At 44.5% G+C, this 14,220-nt stretch overlaps 1 protein-coding gene across 10 annotated transcripts in view; it reads right to left on the bottom strand.

Annotated features, from left to right (window-relative positions):
• sipa1 (signal-induced proliferation-associated 1) overlaps nt 1-14,220 on the bottom strand; it is a 75,992-nt gene that overhangs the window by 16,493 nt on the left and 45,279 nt on the right. For 9 of the 10 annotated variants that reach the window (XM_063203465.1, XM_063203472.1, XM_063203473.1 and 6 more), the window contains exons 10-13: nt 12,905-13,179; nt 7,554-8,066; nt 3,216-3,360; nt 805-931 (exon numbers count right to left, since the gene is read on the bottom strand). In XM_063203465.1, coding sequence (XP_063059535.1) covers nt 805-931; nt 3,216-3,360; nt 7,554-8,066; nt 12,905-13,179 — 1,060 coding nt within the window. The remainder of the gene's footprint in view (nt 1-804; nt 932-3,215; nt 3,361-7,553; nt 8,067-12,904; nt 13,180-14,220) is intronic. The other variant, XM_063203470.1, reaches the window with a different exon arrangement.

The raw sequence follows: 14,220 nt of genomic DNA, 5'->3' as shown, positions 1-14,220 counted from the left end.
TACAGCTATATATGATGAGGCTGAAATGAAGGTGGATTAATTAGGATGATAAATGTAAGCAGGGCTGAAAGAAATAATAAAAAACAGACTCAAAGAGAAGCAAGACAGACAAGGACGAGAGAGAGAGAGCCAGACATGGCATTATGAGATAGAGAACATGGAAAAAAACACAAAGAGCGTCTGACAGCGGGATGGACAGAAAGCAGACAAAGGGAGCGTCGGCTGGACAGACAAGGCGAAAAAGGCATCAACAGACAGACATCAAGAGGTAGGGAGAGAACGGAACAACAGTACAGACAGCCTGATAGACTAACATACAGAACAACAGAAAGGCAAACAGAAAGAAGGACAGACAGATACAGTATACACAGCGGAGGAAAGAGGGAGCAGCTGCCTCAGAGCGCTAGCGATGAAGGTAAATGTTTGAAGGGCATTTCTGCACACAGAGAATAAAATGAAATGAACCAAACCAGATCAACCAAACAAAGAAACAGGTAGACAGACAAAACACACAGGCACACAAACCTTCAGACGGACAAAACATTCAAATTCTTTTATCAAAGGTAAACCCCATAAGATGTAGCATCTCATTTTCGAGCGGACTCCAGATACCAAACACGTACTCTCTCTCTCTCTCTCTCTCTCTCTCTCTCTCTCTCTCTCTCTCTCTCTCTCTCTCTCTCTCTCTCTCTCTCTCTCTCTCTCCGAACAATAAGTTGGTACATTGGTAAAAACAAACAGAGATAACCAACCAAAATTCATACAGTCAGACACGGGGGACATGAGGCAAGAGTGGTAACTGACTCTTGGTGATGGAGTTGTGCAGGCTCATGGCTCTGGAGTTGCGCTCGGCCCGGTCCATGTGCTCCGAGCGGACAACAGGGTTACTGGCCGACGCCTTGTCATCCAGCAGCTCATCCACACACCCAAACTACAGACAGGAGAGATGGGGAGGGAGGGAGAGAGAGAGAGAGAGAGAGATATTTAACAACTCCTTTATTAACTCTTTATTAATCATATTACAATAATATCAACCCACAACTCACATTTCCCCCACACACACACACGAGAGAGAGAGAGAGAGAGAGAGAGAGAGAGAGAGAGAGAGAGAGAGAGAGAGAGAGAGAGAGAGAGAGAGAGAGAGATGGAGATGGAGATGGAGACATGAGGTGAGGGGTGTGAGGGATGCATAGAGGGGGATGGGGAGAGTGATGAAAGGACAGATAGAAAGATAGAGGCAGAGGCACAGAGAGATGGAGGGAGAGACGGAGAGATAGAACTTGATAGTGAGAGAGATAAATTAAAAAAAAACAGTTAGAGAGACAGAATCGGAGGAGAGGAAGAGACATAGAGGGTGGGTGCAGAGAGAGAGAGAGATATGGTGAAAATGAGAAATACACAGAGATGGAGGAAGAGATGGAGAGATACATAGACAGAAAGACAACAGAGATACACAGAGAAAGAGAGAGGGAGTGTGAGGGAGAGACAGACAGAGTGGTTTCAGAGAAAAAAAAGTGAAGAAAGACACAGGGGGACAGGAAACCAGAGAAAAAAAACGAGAGCTGTGAGCCAACACTGTAATCAAAACTGTAATCAGTGTTTGTTGTGCTGCATTCAAATAAAATGGCTTCCTACACCGAGCTCCCAATTTAATAATTGCAGACGTGGAGGCAGGGAGAAAAAAATATTTACAACTAAATGAAGGCCTTTTACCCATGGGATTTAGCAAGCGAAAAAAAAACAGTGATGACCAAACTGTCATATTAGTCATATCGCTGCTTCTGATTTCCGTTGGTCCTAAGCCACACACGCTGACATCTCACACACTGACGGTAAAGACCTGAAAGAGATGTCAGAGATGTGGCAGACCCATCACTACATCAGAACTGAGCCTTGTTTCTCCGCCGAGGTATAATTACGACATTCACACATTCACGCTGCATTTTTATGACCACAAGTGTTGTTTGGATATTGCTATGCGATAATCATTTTTGATGCGGGTATACGTACTGTATATGTGTATGTGAGTCTGTGTGAGTTTGTGTGTGTAGGTGTGTGTGGGTGTGTGTGTGTGTGTAGCTGTGTGTGTGTGTGTGCGTCTGGGTGTGAGTTTCTGTATATATTTGTTTTGTAAACTGTGAGTGCACATTTGCTTGCGATGTTAAAAATGCTACATATTATTCTGTTCTTTTTGAATGTGCATGTGTGCGTGAGAATGAAAACAGGCTTTTATTGTGAAGCATACTGAGGGCAGAAAATGAGGCGTGCTGTATCGTGCAACGCAGAGTGCAAAAGGTGAACTCCACCAGTTGATAAAAAACCAAGCAGCCCGGCGGTTCTTTTAAAAAAAAATCTTCCTTCTCCTCGAAGATACTGTAAGTCAGAGTAGTGGTGGCAGCGCGGTTCAATTGAGTCATCATAAGGCGTGACAGACAAGAACGAGCGGGTGACGTGCCGTGTCTCTTGCACATTAATAAAACATTGAGCGGAAGGAAGAGAGCTGCAGGGGAGAATGCTTGCTGCCTCTTCTCTTCTCCCTCCAGAGGCTAACTCCCATATGGTGAACGGATGCCCATCTACGACTACAATAAAGAAAGACAATGATACTCCTCTCTTTCCCTTACTTTACATTTTTCTCTTCTTTCTTTTTGCCTCTGCCTGTCTTTCTCTCTTCTCTCTCTCTCATCCCATATGGTGAATGTATGCCATCTAATGTAGTAATTTAATAACTGGACTGGACTGGACTGTTCTCTCTCTCTCTCTCTCTCTCTCTCTCTCTCTCTCTCTCTCTCTCTCTCTCTCTCTCTCTCTCTCTTCCTATATCGCTTTCTTTCTTTTCTGCTGCTACTGCTCTTCTGTCTTCCTCTTTCTTGGTGTGTTTGTGTTAGGGACTCAAGACCGGCAGGAAATGATTAGTACTTCAGCTTCTACTGTGTGTCTTTATCCGTGTCATGGCAAGCGTTGCTATATGTGTCTGTATGTGTGTCCATACATAGCCTATGTATGTGTGTGTGTGCGTGCCTGCGCGTATGTGTGTGTGTGTGTGTGTGTGTGTGTGTGTGTGTGTGTGTGTGTGTGTGTGTGTGTGTGTGTGTGTATGTGTGTGTGTGTGTGTGTGTGTGTGTGTATGTGTGTGTGTGTGTGTGTGTGTGCCTGCGTGTGTATGTGTGTGTGTGTGTGAGCGTAGTGGCAGCATATGTGGGCGTGTGTCTGACCTGTTTGTGAGGCCCCTCCTCCTCCAGGGCCATCTTGGGCTTGACGGCCAGGATGAGGTCTGGCGTGGCGTCCAGCAGCTCCCCGGGGTTCTCGTAGATGTGCTCGTGCTCCCCTACCTTCAGCCCCACGTTGTCATACACATGTCTACAAAGGAACACACATAGTAACACACAATGACGTTTTAGTGGCAGCAAATGTCAGGGTGGTGCAACCAAAGATTTTCTGCCTATTTTGAACTCCCTTTATAGCGTCTCTGCTAATGCCACTATCGTGTGTTTTTTTAAATGCATTTTAGTTATCTAAGAAGCATATTCATTGCAGTGCATTAATTACCAATTACTAGTGAATATATGGGCATTAGCTGTGGTTTCTATCACCTGACATATGAGCCCCAAAAAATAGACATTGACCCACGTACAGATTTGCACGTCATAGATAAACAGACACACAAGCAGACATGAACACACACATACAGAGAGATTCACAGATCACAGATAAACACGCACGCACACACACGCGCGCGTGCACGCGTGCACGCACGCACGCACGCACGCACACACACACACACACACACACACTAATTTTAAAATGCAGCTGCAATGTTCAACTTTATTAATTCCACCCACACCTCTCTTTCTCACTTCATCTTTTTTCAGCCTTAAAGGGGTATGCCACTATTTTGGGGCTTATTACAGGGATTAAAGCAAAAAAAAAGTCATCTGACTGAGCTTTTTTACCGGTTAGGTACCCGATCGAGTATCACTCCGTAACCCTACTAAAAACAATGTAGCCAGGCTCTGCCCTCGTAACGAAACATACACTGGTTTTACGCAAGGAATGGTGTCAGAGCCAGCGCTAGACATAGGCAGACAGGGCAGTCGCCTAGAGCAGAATAGGCCTATGTCTTGAGGGTGCCAGTAATACCAAAAACTGCCACAAAATCAGAACCAACATAAAACTTTACACTTCACATTAACAATGAATATTCATTATACACTAAGTAGGTCTGTATACACTCAATATGAATGTACCTGTAGGTACTAGATCAGATGTGCTCAATCAGATGTAGGCCTACAATGCTATGTTTACAGATGCCAATTTCTAAACACAAAAAAGGGAAAGAGGGAAAGGGGGCAGGCCTAGGCCACCAGATTGACTAGAACTGGTCGAGAATGGAGGAATGATGGATACTATATCAGACTGCAAACACTGAACTGCAATTTGGGGCATGTTTTGGTTATTTCCTCTTATTTCTACCCATTATTTATGAATTGTTCACAACATTATGCAGAATGGATTTCACAATGAGTGTTGCTTCAAAATGGTAGCTGATCTCACAGAATTATTGACTTGGAATTGCAATGCGTTGATACAGTGATCTCATTATGGTTTTTGTTGTTGTTGTAGTAGTAGCAGGCTACCAGTATATTTTGTCTTTCACATCAGAATGGGCAAACACTGTTCTGGTGAAAAGCAACTGGTGCGCATTGCTTGCAGTTGTATTTCTGATATTTAAAAAAAACAATGCACTGTGGACATAGCAATCAGAGGGAGAAAACTAGTTGTTGGTTATTTGTATGTTTTTCACAAATTCACTATTCATCCTGTTACAAACAACTTGTTGACGTTTACAAACAGGGTGCGGTAAGTCTCCTCTGTGTTCTACCGTTTTGAAAACCTATGGCTACTTTTTTGCCTCTCGATGTGCGGTGCCAGGCACACGCTTACCATTGATATAAAAAACGTCCCCGATTCCTGCACGCACTAGTGTTCTCTCATACAAGCTGACACGACGCATGCAGACACAACACAGTCACAGTCAGACGTCTATCGTTTAACAAAAGTAACACACTTTCCCAAGCTTGTCGCGCAACTTTCCACTCGAATCAAGGCAAATCGCCCACGCATCAGCCCTGAGTGCGCAGTGCGCAAATAACTGAACTCAAACGAAACGCATAGTCCGAGAAGATGGACACAGACGTTGAGCCACTCAAAAACAAGCACACACACACAACTGTTGCGGCACACTATTCCAGTTAGCAAAAATAGCATCACACAATAGCCTACAACAAGCCTTGAAAGTGAAACAAACATCGAAACGGCATTTATCGACCATATGAGTTCACCCATCAGAACACTGCTTCCCAGAACAAGACGTGGCATAAAATATTGGCTCTGCCTGGGATAGCAACAGTGACTCCTGTAAAATGCAACCCATTTTTTAACTTATTTCTTGAATATATATCGGCAACAACAAAGTTTTAATCTGCTATGATTACAGATGAGACAGTAAAGTATCCGTTGTCAGAAAGACAACTAGAGCTAGTTCTATCATAGCCCCCCCTTTTACGCAGCCAGTCAAACGCGCTAAACTTTGAGGATGAAACGCGTGGTATCCTTGCTAGCTGCCTATGATAATCCGTCCCATTGGGGCTATGAATAATGTTAGTAAAAGCCACAATGATTAAAAGGCAAACCCTTCAAGAAAAAGACATCATGCGCAGTCGAAGTAAACTATTCTTTTTTTCTAACAATCTGCCCCGGCAGGTGCAACGACGTGTCCTACCTTCTTCCAGCTATGCATTCCATGCATTATTAGCCCATATTGGAATCTCAGTCCAACTCGTTTAACGATTGTCATTGCACTTTAAAGACATAGTATTACACGTATTTTCTTTTCTGCCATCAGCAACAATGTTGGCTTTTTTTTTTTTGTCTCTCGAGCTGCACCGCCACCGAATTGTTGACCGCTCGTGCTGTACTTCTTTTTTTTTTTTTTTTTGAAGAACGGGGATGGCTCAAAACTATTGATGAGTGAATCTGTTGTAGGCCTATCACACCAGTGGTGGAGTGTATAACTAAATCCGTACACCAAACACACCTCTCGTCACCTTCTCATGACCAGGTGTGCTCTCGATTTGTGTTCAGTTGGAAAGTAAAAATTGTAAATTAATTGACATAAATTATACGGACGGAAATCCGTCCAAACGAAAATCCAACTGACGGAAATCCGTCGTAGCGACGGAAAACTTTAATCCCTGGCTTATTACAGTTAAAATCGTTGGCTGGGGTTTATAAAGGTGGTAAAGTGTCTTATTTTTCATGTTAAGCGTTGTCTTGCTTTAAGACAAGTTAAAAGAGGGAATATGTCGCTAAGCTAGTGAAAGTCAATGTATCCGTGTAGCATTGTAGCATGCTACATGGATACATTGACTTTCACTAGCTTAGCGACATATATAATGTGAACATTACATGAAAAATAAGACACTTTACCACCTATATAAAGCCTGGCCAACGATTTTAACTGTATTAAGCCCCAAAATAGTGGCATACCCCTTTAATAAAAATCACATTAATATTACATATCCTTCTACTGTCTCCTAGAATTCCTCTAAAAATCACAGACTAAACTGAGTATTAAATGATATCTGGTTCACTAATAAAGTCAAGCAAATCAAAAATATCGACTAGATAATGGTGGAGAGAAAGCATGGGTATCAAGTCTCATGATTTCAAAGGTACTCTCCTTTATAAAAAAGTTACAAAGCTTTTATTGTAATGGCTAGGTCATAGTAGACCAGTGGTTCCCACCCTTTGTACTGTATAAGCGCCCCCTGGACCTCATAATAAAGCTCCCAACGCCCCCTTGACCACCCCTTAGTATTTAAAAATAAAATAGACTAAAATAGACTCCCCAATTTCAAACAAAGCGCTCTGGAACAAATATTTTGTGAATGTGTTATGATAGTTGGAGGGTTTGAGAAGGATGAAGGAACAGAGACTGTGGAGAGGTCTGAGGTACAGCATAGCAAAATTGGAATGTGAACTCAACACTGAACTATAACAAATAAACAAAGTATAACAAATAAACCATAGAGGAGTGTTATATTTGACTGTTAAAGTAGCTTGATGTTACCATACCCTTGTACAAATGTCACTCATAAAGAGGGTCTGGAACCGCCAAAGAAACTTTTTTGCAGGAAGGGGGTAACTCTGTCACATTTTGAAATGTGTGTCTTATTTTACCCATTCGCCAACATTGGGTTGGGCGATTGAGAGACAGTTACTGGTGGGAGGAGTTAAGTGCTTTGGAAGTTTGAAATGTAAATTCCCATATTGGCCAGTTATCTGATAAGAAGACTAAAGCCCTGCAGGCCTTGGACAAGAGCTTACATATGACAACTCTAGCTTACAATGAGAGTACATTGAGGGTCAAATTTAGCACTCATTGATGGAATGAGTTTGGTTATACTCTACAAGTGTTGAATTCACAATACAAAATGCACTGTGTCGGTGGATAAGGAGAATGTGTATGGAGGTTTGATGAACTGCCATACCCATCAAGCAGGTCCTGGCAGGGCAAATATGGATGCGTATGTGGTAGGGTGGTGGAGGATGAACTGCCGTACCCGTCGAGCAGGTCCTGGCAGGGAGGGTGCCTCTCGAGGGAGAAGCTGCGCGTCATAGAGGAAGGGGTGATCTCCGGAACCGGGGTGGAGGAGGGGTGGTCCTGCAGGGAGGTGGCCCGCAGCAGGGGGAGGCTGGGTGGGGAGAGCATGGAACTGGGGGGGCCTCCTTCGCCCACGGATGGGGATACCTCATGTGCTGTGGGGACAACACTGCCTGATGGTCCTGTTCCGTCTACTTGGACTGCCGGTTCTGCCTCCCTGCCTTCTCCTTGGATCCGTTCGCGCTCCGACCTCTCGTCTTCCTCCTCCTCCTCATCCTCCTCGTACTCCTCTTCCGTCTCCTCCTCGCGGTCGTCCAGGACCCAGGCCTCTCCAGACTGGCCCTCCCCGGACTTGCCCTCCGCGTCCTGGATGGCCTTCTGGTACAGCTCTGAGAAGCTCCTGCAGACACAGGAGAAACACATCCACACCACGGTTAATGTACAGTTAAAGTAGAATTTTAGTAGGCCTAGTATTAAAATTTGCTTCTGAAGTATCTGCTTTCTGGAGAAGGACTATAAGTATATTGTGGTTTACAATACAAACATTTTGCACAGTACAAACAAACGTAACCCAAACTATATACCAATACCAAATTTCAGCTGGGCCTATAGATAAATATGATCAATTTCAATCATTTTGACATGCTGCAAATTGTGCAAGTGTTCTTGATGGATAGTTCTACTGGTTCATGTTATGAGTGCAAGTTATGAGTTGTAAGCAACTGGCCTTTGTCTTGGAGGAAAAAAGTGGAACATCTTAGGGATAATGTACAACTGAAAATTAGCATGATCAATTTACAACCTATATTTATATAAATTTGAATATTTTTTTCATGTAGTTTGTGGAAAATGCTGCTAACTGATGTTTTTTTAATGATTTGTTGAGGATGGATCATGATTGTATAAAAAATAGTTTTATGCGAATAAGTCAGATGTAATACCAAAGTTATAAATACAGTCAATTTCATCAACTTCCTTTATTTTGTTCCTCCTGACCTTTTTGCTAAGGTCATTCCTGGAAGTGCATTGCTATTGACATTGTTAGGTAAATTCCTCTGTGGTCTAGCTAATGGAATGAAATAGACTGCGGCTAACAGAATGATGTTTCAAAAATGAAATAAAACTGTGTGTTGATGAACAGTCTCTAATGGCAATGTGCCATAAATGAGTAACACTCGTACTTGTATTAAATTACTATCGCAGTTTGTTCCCATTTCTTGGTAAGGCAGGTGACACACACAGAAACAGGAACTAATTGTGTGTGGTTTGACAATGTACGACGTACATTCATTACAAACACACACTTTCACAGTCACGGATGCATACACATGTGAACACACACACACACACACACACACACACACACACACACACACACACACAAACACACACACACACACACACACGTACGCATGCATGCAAGCACGCACATGCACACACACACACACATGCACACACACTCTCGTATACACACAGACAAACACAGTTTCTGTTTTTACATACAGGAAGTGTCTGTTGAGCACCAGAAGTGGCTGCCGTGACACCATTTCCCAAATTCATCTTGTTGCCAGTTCAACAGCATTCTCTCTCTTAATGAAATAGCTCCGCAAATACATTTTTGGCAACACAGTCGGCACGTCTCTCTTCCCATTAGGGGCCCAGACTTGCAAAATACAACTCCACCACTCACACTACATATTTAATCCTTATTTTCTCTCTCTCTCTCCGACACAATCATTAAAGTCCACATTTCTGTCGCACGATAAGCCTCCTGGAGGATCCAGTCATTTGCATTATGGCACTAAACGGCCTGTGTGGCCGACATCAAACGAACTCAACAAGCTGGCCTGGCTACCTCTGCCCAGTGAAGCGCGATGGCTGGGCCTCATTAGCAACGACCGATTGGTGGCTAGCCAGCTGGTGGCTTATGGAGAGAATGAAGCTACCTGCTACACTACCACTCGCTAGCACCACAGCCGCTATCGTCATTGTCGCTTGCTCGCAACAAACGCAACCCGGCCCCGTCTGTGACCCTGGCGCGACCCCAGGCTAGCGTCCTGCACCCATCTGTTTGCCCTCACTCTCTGACGCCCAGCCACCCACCGCCCATCCACCTCAGCATTCAGCCAAGCTATTTATTCTATTCTGTGTGTGTACTCTCCCTCTCTCTCTCTCTCTCTCTCTCTCTCTCTCTCTCTCTCTCTCTCTCTCTCTCTCACTCTCTTTGTCTCTCTCTCTCTCTCTCCCACGCTTTCCCTCTTCTTCCCTCTCTCTTGTCTTCTCTCTATTTCTAATTCAAATTCACATGTGCCTTCTGGCATGTTACATACACAACATTTCATAAAAAAACAAGGAAATGAGTCACTGTCTTTCTCCTCTTTCCTGTCTCTCTCTGTCTCTCTCTGTCACTCTCTCTCTCTCCCTAGCCCTCTGTCACACGTTGCCTATCCTTCTTTCTCGCGAATGCCTTCTCTCACTTGTTTTCTCGATCACGCTTTCTCTCTGTCTCTCCTTCTCTCTTGTCCTCTCTCTTTGTCATTCGGTTTCACATGTGGCTTACTGGCATGTCTGCTGCATCATGACAACCTTTTAATGAAAAACAAATAATGAATCACCCTGTAACCCCCCACCTCCCCACCCACACCTCCTCTTTCTGTGTCACTGTCTCTCTCATCTGAAGCCCTTTTCTTGTCATCCTCATGGCTCTGCTCCGCTTTATTTATCCGACCTCCCCTCTTATCATTTGTCTCCAGACCCCTTAACACCTATCCGCGTCACTGACTGCACCCATCGATCCATCTTCTAAAATTAGACACGTCTCAAAGACAGCGACCTCTGGTTGAGGGAACCACAGGGAGTGGTGTGGTGTGGTGTGGTGCCCTTCTTTCTGCACCAGTGGACCCCTTGCATCATACCGTACGTATGGTACAGAGCACTGACCTAGTGACTCATGCTAGCCACACACAGTGAGGATTGGAGAGTGCCCCATGATGTCATGTTTCGATAGGCATTATTTATACTCATATCCACTTCCCATCTCTTTGTGTCTCCAAGTAAGACACGAATGAGTGAAATATTTAATTCCACATAGAATTGCAATGAACCATGTGGAAAATGTGAAAATCTTTTGTAATTTCATAAATTTGGATCATATTGTGTATATCACTCAATGTACAAAATGAGGCAAGAATAATCAATGGTGGAACACATCACCAATCCATTCAGGGGTGCATTGAGTTATATTAATAAAGTGAAAATATAGAAACAATTTACTTTGACTAATGCATTGTGGCATCCATTCCATTACCAATCGATGTTCACATACAAGTGCAGTGGCCACATCATCGGGTGGTATCAACATTAAGTTGTTTCCCCCTTTGTTCACCCTAGGGGTTGGAAATGGAATTGTACATAATAGACAGCCATCTTGATTGTGGTTATGGCCGCCGGGGCTCTGCATTAACCTTTTTCATCACCAGCCAAAATGGCAAGTAGATGTTAATCTCACTAGCCAAACACACACTAATTGGTGAACATGATCAGTAAGTTGGTCTTTTCTAAAAGCCAAACTGAAATTTCACCACCATTTGGCCAGTTGGCTGGTGTCAATTTAGAGTCCTTATAGCCCAGGGAGTGTGCCAAAGCTTCTGAAGTGCCTCTGACCCAGTTACGACAGTACGACTTAGCAAACATCATTAGCCCCGTTTATAGTGTGTGCCAACCTGGCTCTTGAACTTAAGCCTAGCCCCTGTAGGCGTTTATATTGGCCTGGGCAAAGCCAAAACAGGGCTAAACCTAGAACTGTTGTGTAGGTAACAGTTCCATACCCAACTGCAAGGGCAGCCAGGGAGCCCGAGTGCTTACAGGCTATTTTTGAATCCCCTTATTTCTGGGGTAGCTACTGTAGCAACGGGAAAGGGGTGCCATTTCCTGTTTAGCCAAAGACCCATCCATATAAACAAATGGGCTACCTAAGCAGAAACTTTGTGTGTGAAACACAAGTTATTTAAACATGCTTTTTTCAATGGTATTAAGAAGCTCAGGAACAAGTTGGCTCATTCATAGCTGCACTCATTACTAAACCAGACTGCGTTTATGAGTGGAATGTTATATCCAAGGCCACTTTCTCCAAATCATCCTCTCAATCAGTAAGCATAGACAGCAGTCCTTTTTCAAGTATGATGGCCCTTAATGGTGCATATTGACAATGTGGTGATTCATTGTTTTAAAAATGCAGTGGCAGATAACACAGAGTCGTAACCAGGCATAACGAAACGGAAGTGTCACCCCCTTCCACCTATATGTAGGAATAAAGAGGAAAGGTTATCACGGCTAACATTCTATTTTGAATTCTTGGCCTGTACAGTTGGCCTTCAGCATCAAGCCCTGGGCTTGAGCTCTTGGGCTTAGGTCCCTGGGCCAATGGCCCACAGTATAAATGGGGTGATTGTAAAGCTTCCTTAGGGTTGCTTTAACTCTCTTACCCCCCTTTGGACACAAAGGGCATCACCATATATCTTAACATCACCAGCCCTTCTGGCTCAGTCTTTCACAACAGCCACTCGCCTGTGTGGCCTGCCATTCTCATCAAGAATAACGCTTATTCAATTTTCGAGGTGCCTCTCACCCTGTTAAAACCACGGGATCATTTTGGAAACATTATTTTAAGACCCAGTACGACTACGTAATGCTCCCTTGAAAACATCACTGTTGTAGGCTCTGATGGGCAACATGAAGCTACAATCCAGTGCCACAGATTCCATCAGATCTGCTGTCACCTGTCCGATTAGGGCATTTCACCAAGTAAAACCAGGTCATGCCCTGACGAAGACCCGGTGTAGTTGAAACCTGTTACTATGCCCAAGTGTAAAATAAAGGGTTTTTAACTTCCTGTGCTGGAGTTGCCTGAAGTAGGCCCAACGGCCACCAAGTTTTGATGAAGGGCCTTTTGTTTTTTATCTGATTCAACAGAGGAAAGTGCTCAGCATTTGTCCTTCGTAGCCTCTTTGTGCAGATGGGCCCACTGCCAGCCCCATTTGCACTTTCTAGAAAGCCTCAACTATATCATAACAAGCCTTAAGTAACCAATTAAGACATTAACATTTTGAGGAAAATAAGGTTGTAACATAAGCTTCTGCACAAAGGGGTTAACTAAAACCAGGTCATTAAGAATATGTGGCATTGTATTGTAATTTCTGAATCCCAAGCTTCCCCATCTCTGGCTGTCTGGCCACTGACCTGCGTGGCTTGCCGTTCTCGTCGGGCGGTATGACCATGATGTGTATCTTGTGCGCGGTGCGCAGCAGGCGGCTCCTCTCCTCGGGCGTGAGGTGCAGCAGGGGCTGGCCGCAGAGCCGCACCACGCGCGCCCACAGCTGCAGGCCGCCGCTCTCCGCGTAGCCGAAGGGCTGCAGCTCTGTGACGAAGCCCTCGTCCGTCATGAGGAAGCCGGGCTGGCCCACGCCGTCGCGCAGGGGAGTCACCTCGCGCGCCTCGCAGCCACGCGTCACCAGCTGAGGGGGAATAAGGCCAAGGTCAAGATTAGGAAGAGGAGCAAGCTCAGGAGAGTCAAGGCTGAAAGGTCGATTCTAAGCTGAAAACCCCCCTTATAACAATCGGTCAAACGTTATTCCCCAGGGCCATTGCAAGTGATTGTTGACATCATATGTGGTGTTCTAAGATAGAATTTTGTCCATTCAAAGAGTGACCGACTACATATCGTAGATATCAAACGATCAACGATCAAACCATCGTAGATATCAAATGATCAAATTATATTTATGACTCAAAATAAAACGTTGGGCTTTGTCTCTGTGTTAATGATCGGAGATAAGCAGTTGCAATTCTCTTTCTGTGTGGTATAACCTGACGCCAAAATAGGCAACGATTTGAAAGTCCCATGTAGTTTGAGCCCAGCTTTAGAGAAATGGGTAAGGGGTAAGGTGGATGTGTAAGTTTGTGTGTGTGTGTCATCAGGAAGCCGGGCTGGGCCATGCCGTCACACAGTGGCGTCACCTTGCGCGCCTCGCAGCTCGATCTCTTTCTCTCTCTGTCTCTCTGTTTGTCTGTCTCTCTCTCGCTTTCTCTCTCTCACTGTGTGTGTGTGTGCATATGTGTGTGTGTGTGTGTGTGTGTGTGTGTGTGTGTGTGTGTGTGTGTGTGTGTGTGTGTGTGTGTGTGTGTGTGTGTACTGATGGGTCACCACACGTGCCTCGCAGCTCCACATCACCAGCTGAGTGGGTGGGGATAAAAGCAAGGTGAGGATTACAGTCGGAAGAGGAGCAAGTCCAGGAGAGTTGGAGATGTGGGTATGTGAGGTGAGATGTGGGTATGTGAGGTGAGGTGTGTGTGTGGATTACAGTGGCAGCCAGGACCACAGTACAGACGTGTCATTCCCAGGTTGCCTACAAGCCCTGGCACAAATTTTATACAACCAGCCCAGAATCAACTGACCTTAATGAGCACTGAAGACAAGAAGATTAGCCACACAGTGAAGTCACCTGTGTTACGAAACTTTGTAGTAGAGTAGTGTTTCTCAACGGGGGTGTTACAGC

Source organism: Engraulis encrasicolus, chromosome 7 (genome assembly GCF_034702125.1).
Source record: "Engraulis encrasicolus isolate BLACKSEA-1 chromosome 7, IST_EnEncr_1.0, whole genome shotgun sequence".
In the NCBI taxonomy this organism is placed as follows: Eukaryota; Metazoa; Chordata; class Actinopteri; order Clupeiformes; family Engraulidae; genus Engraulis; species Engraulis encrasicolus.
This window is presented reverse-complemented; position numbering and strand designations above follow the sequence as displayed.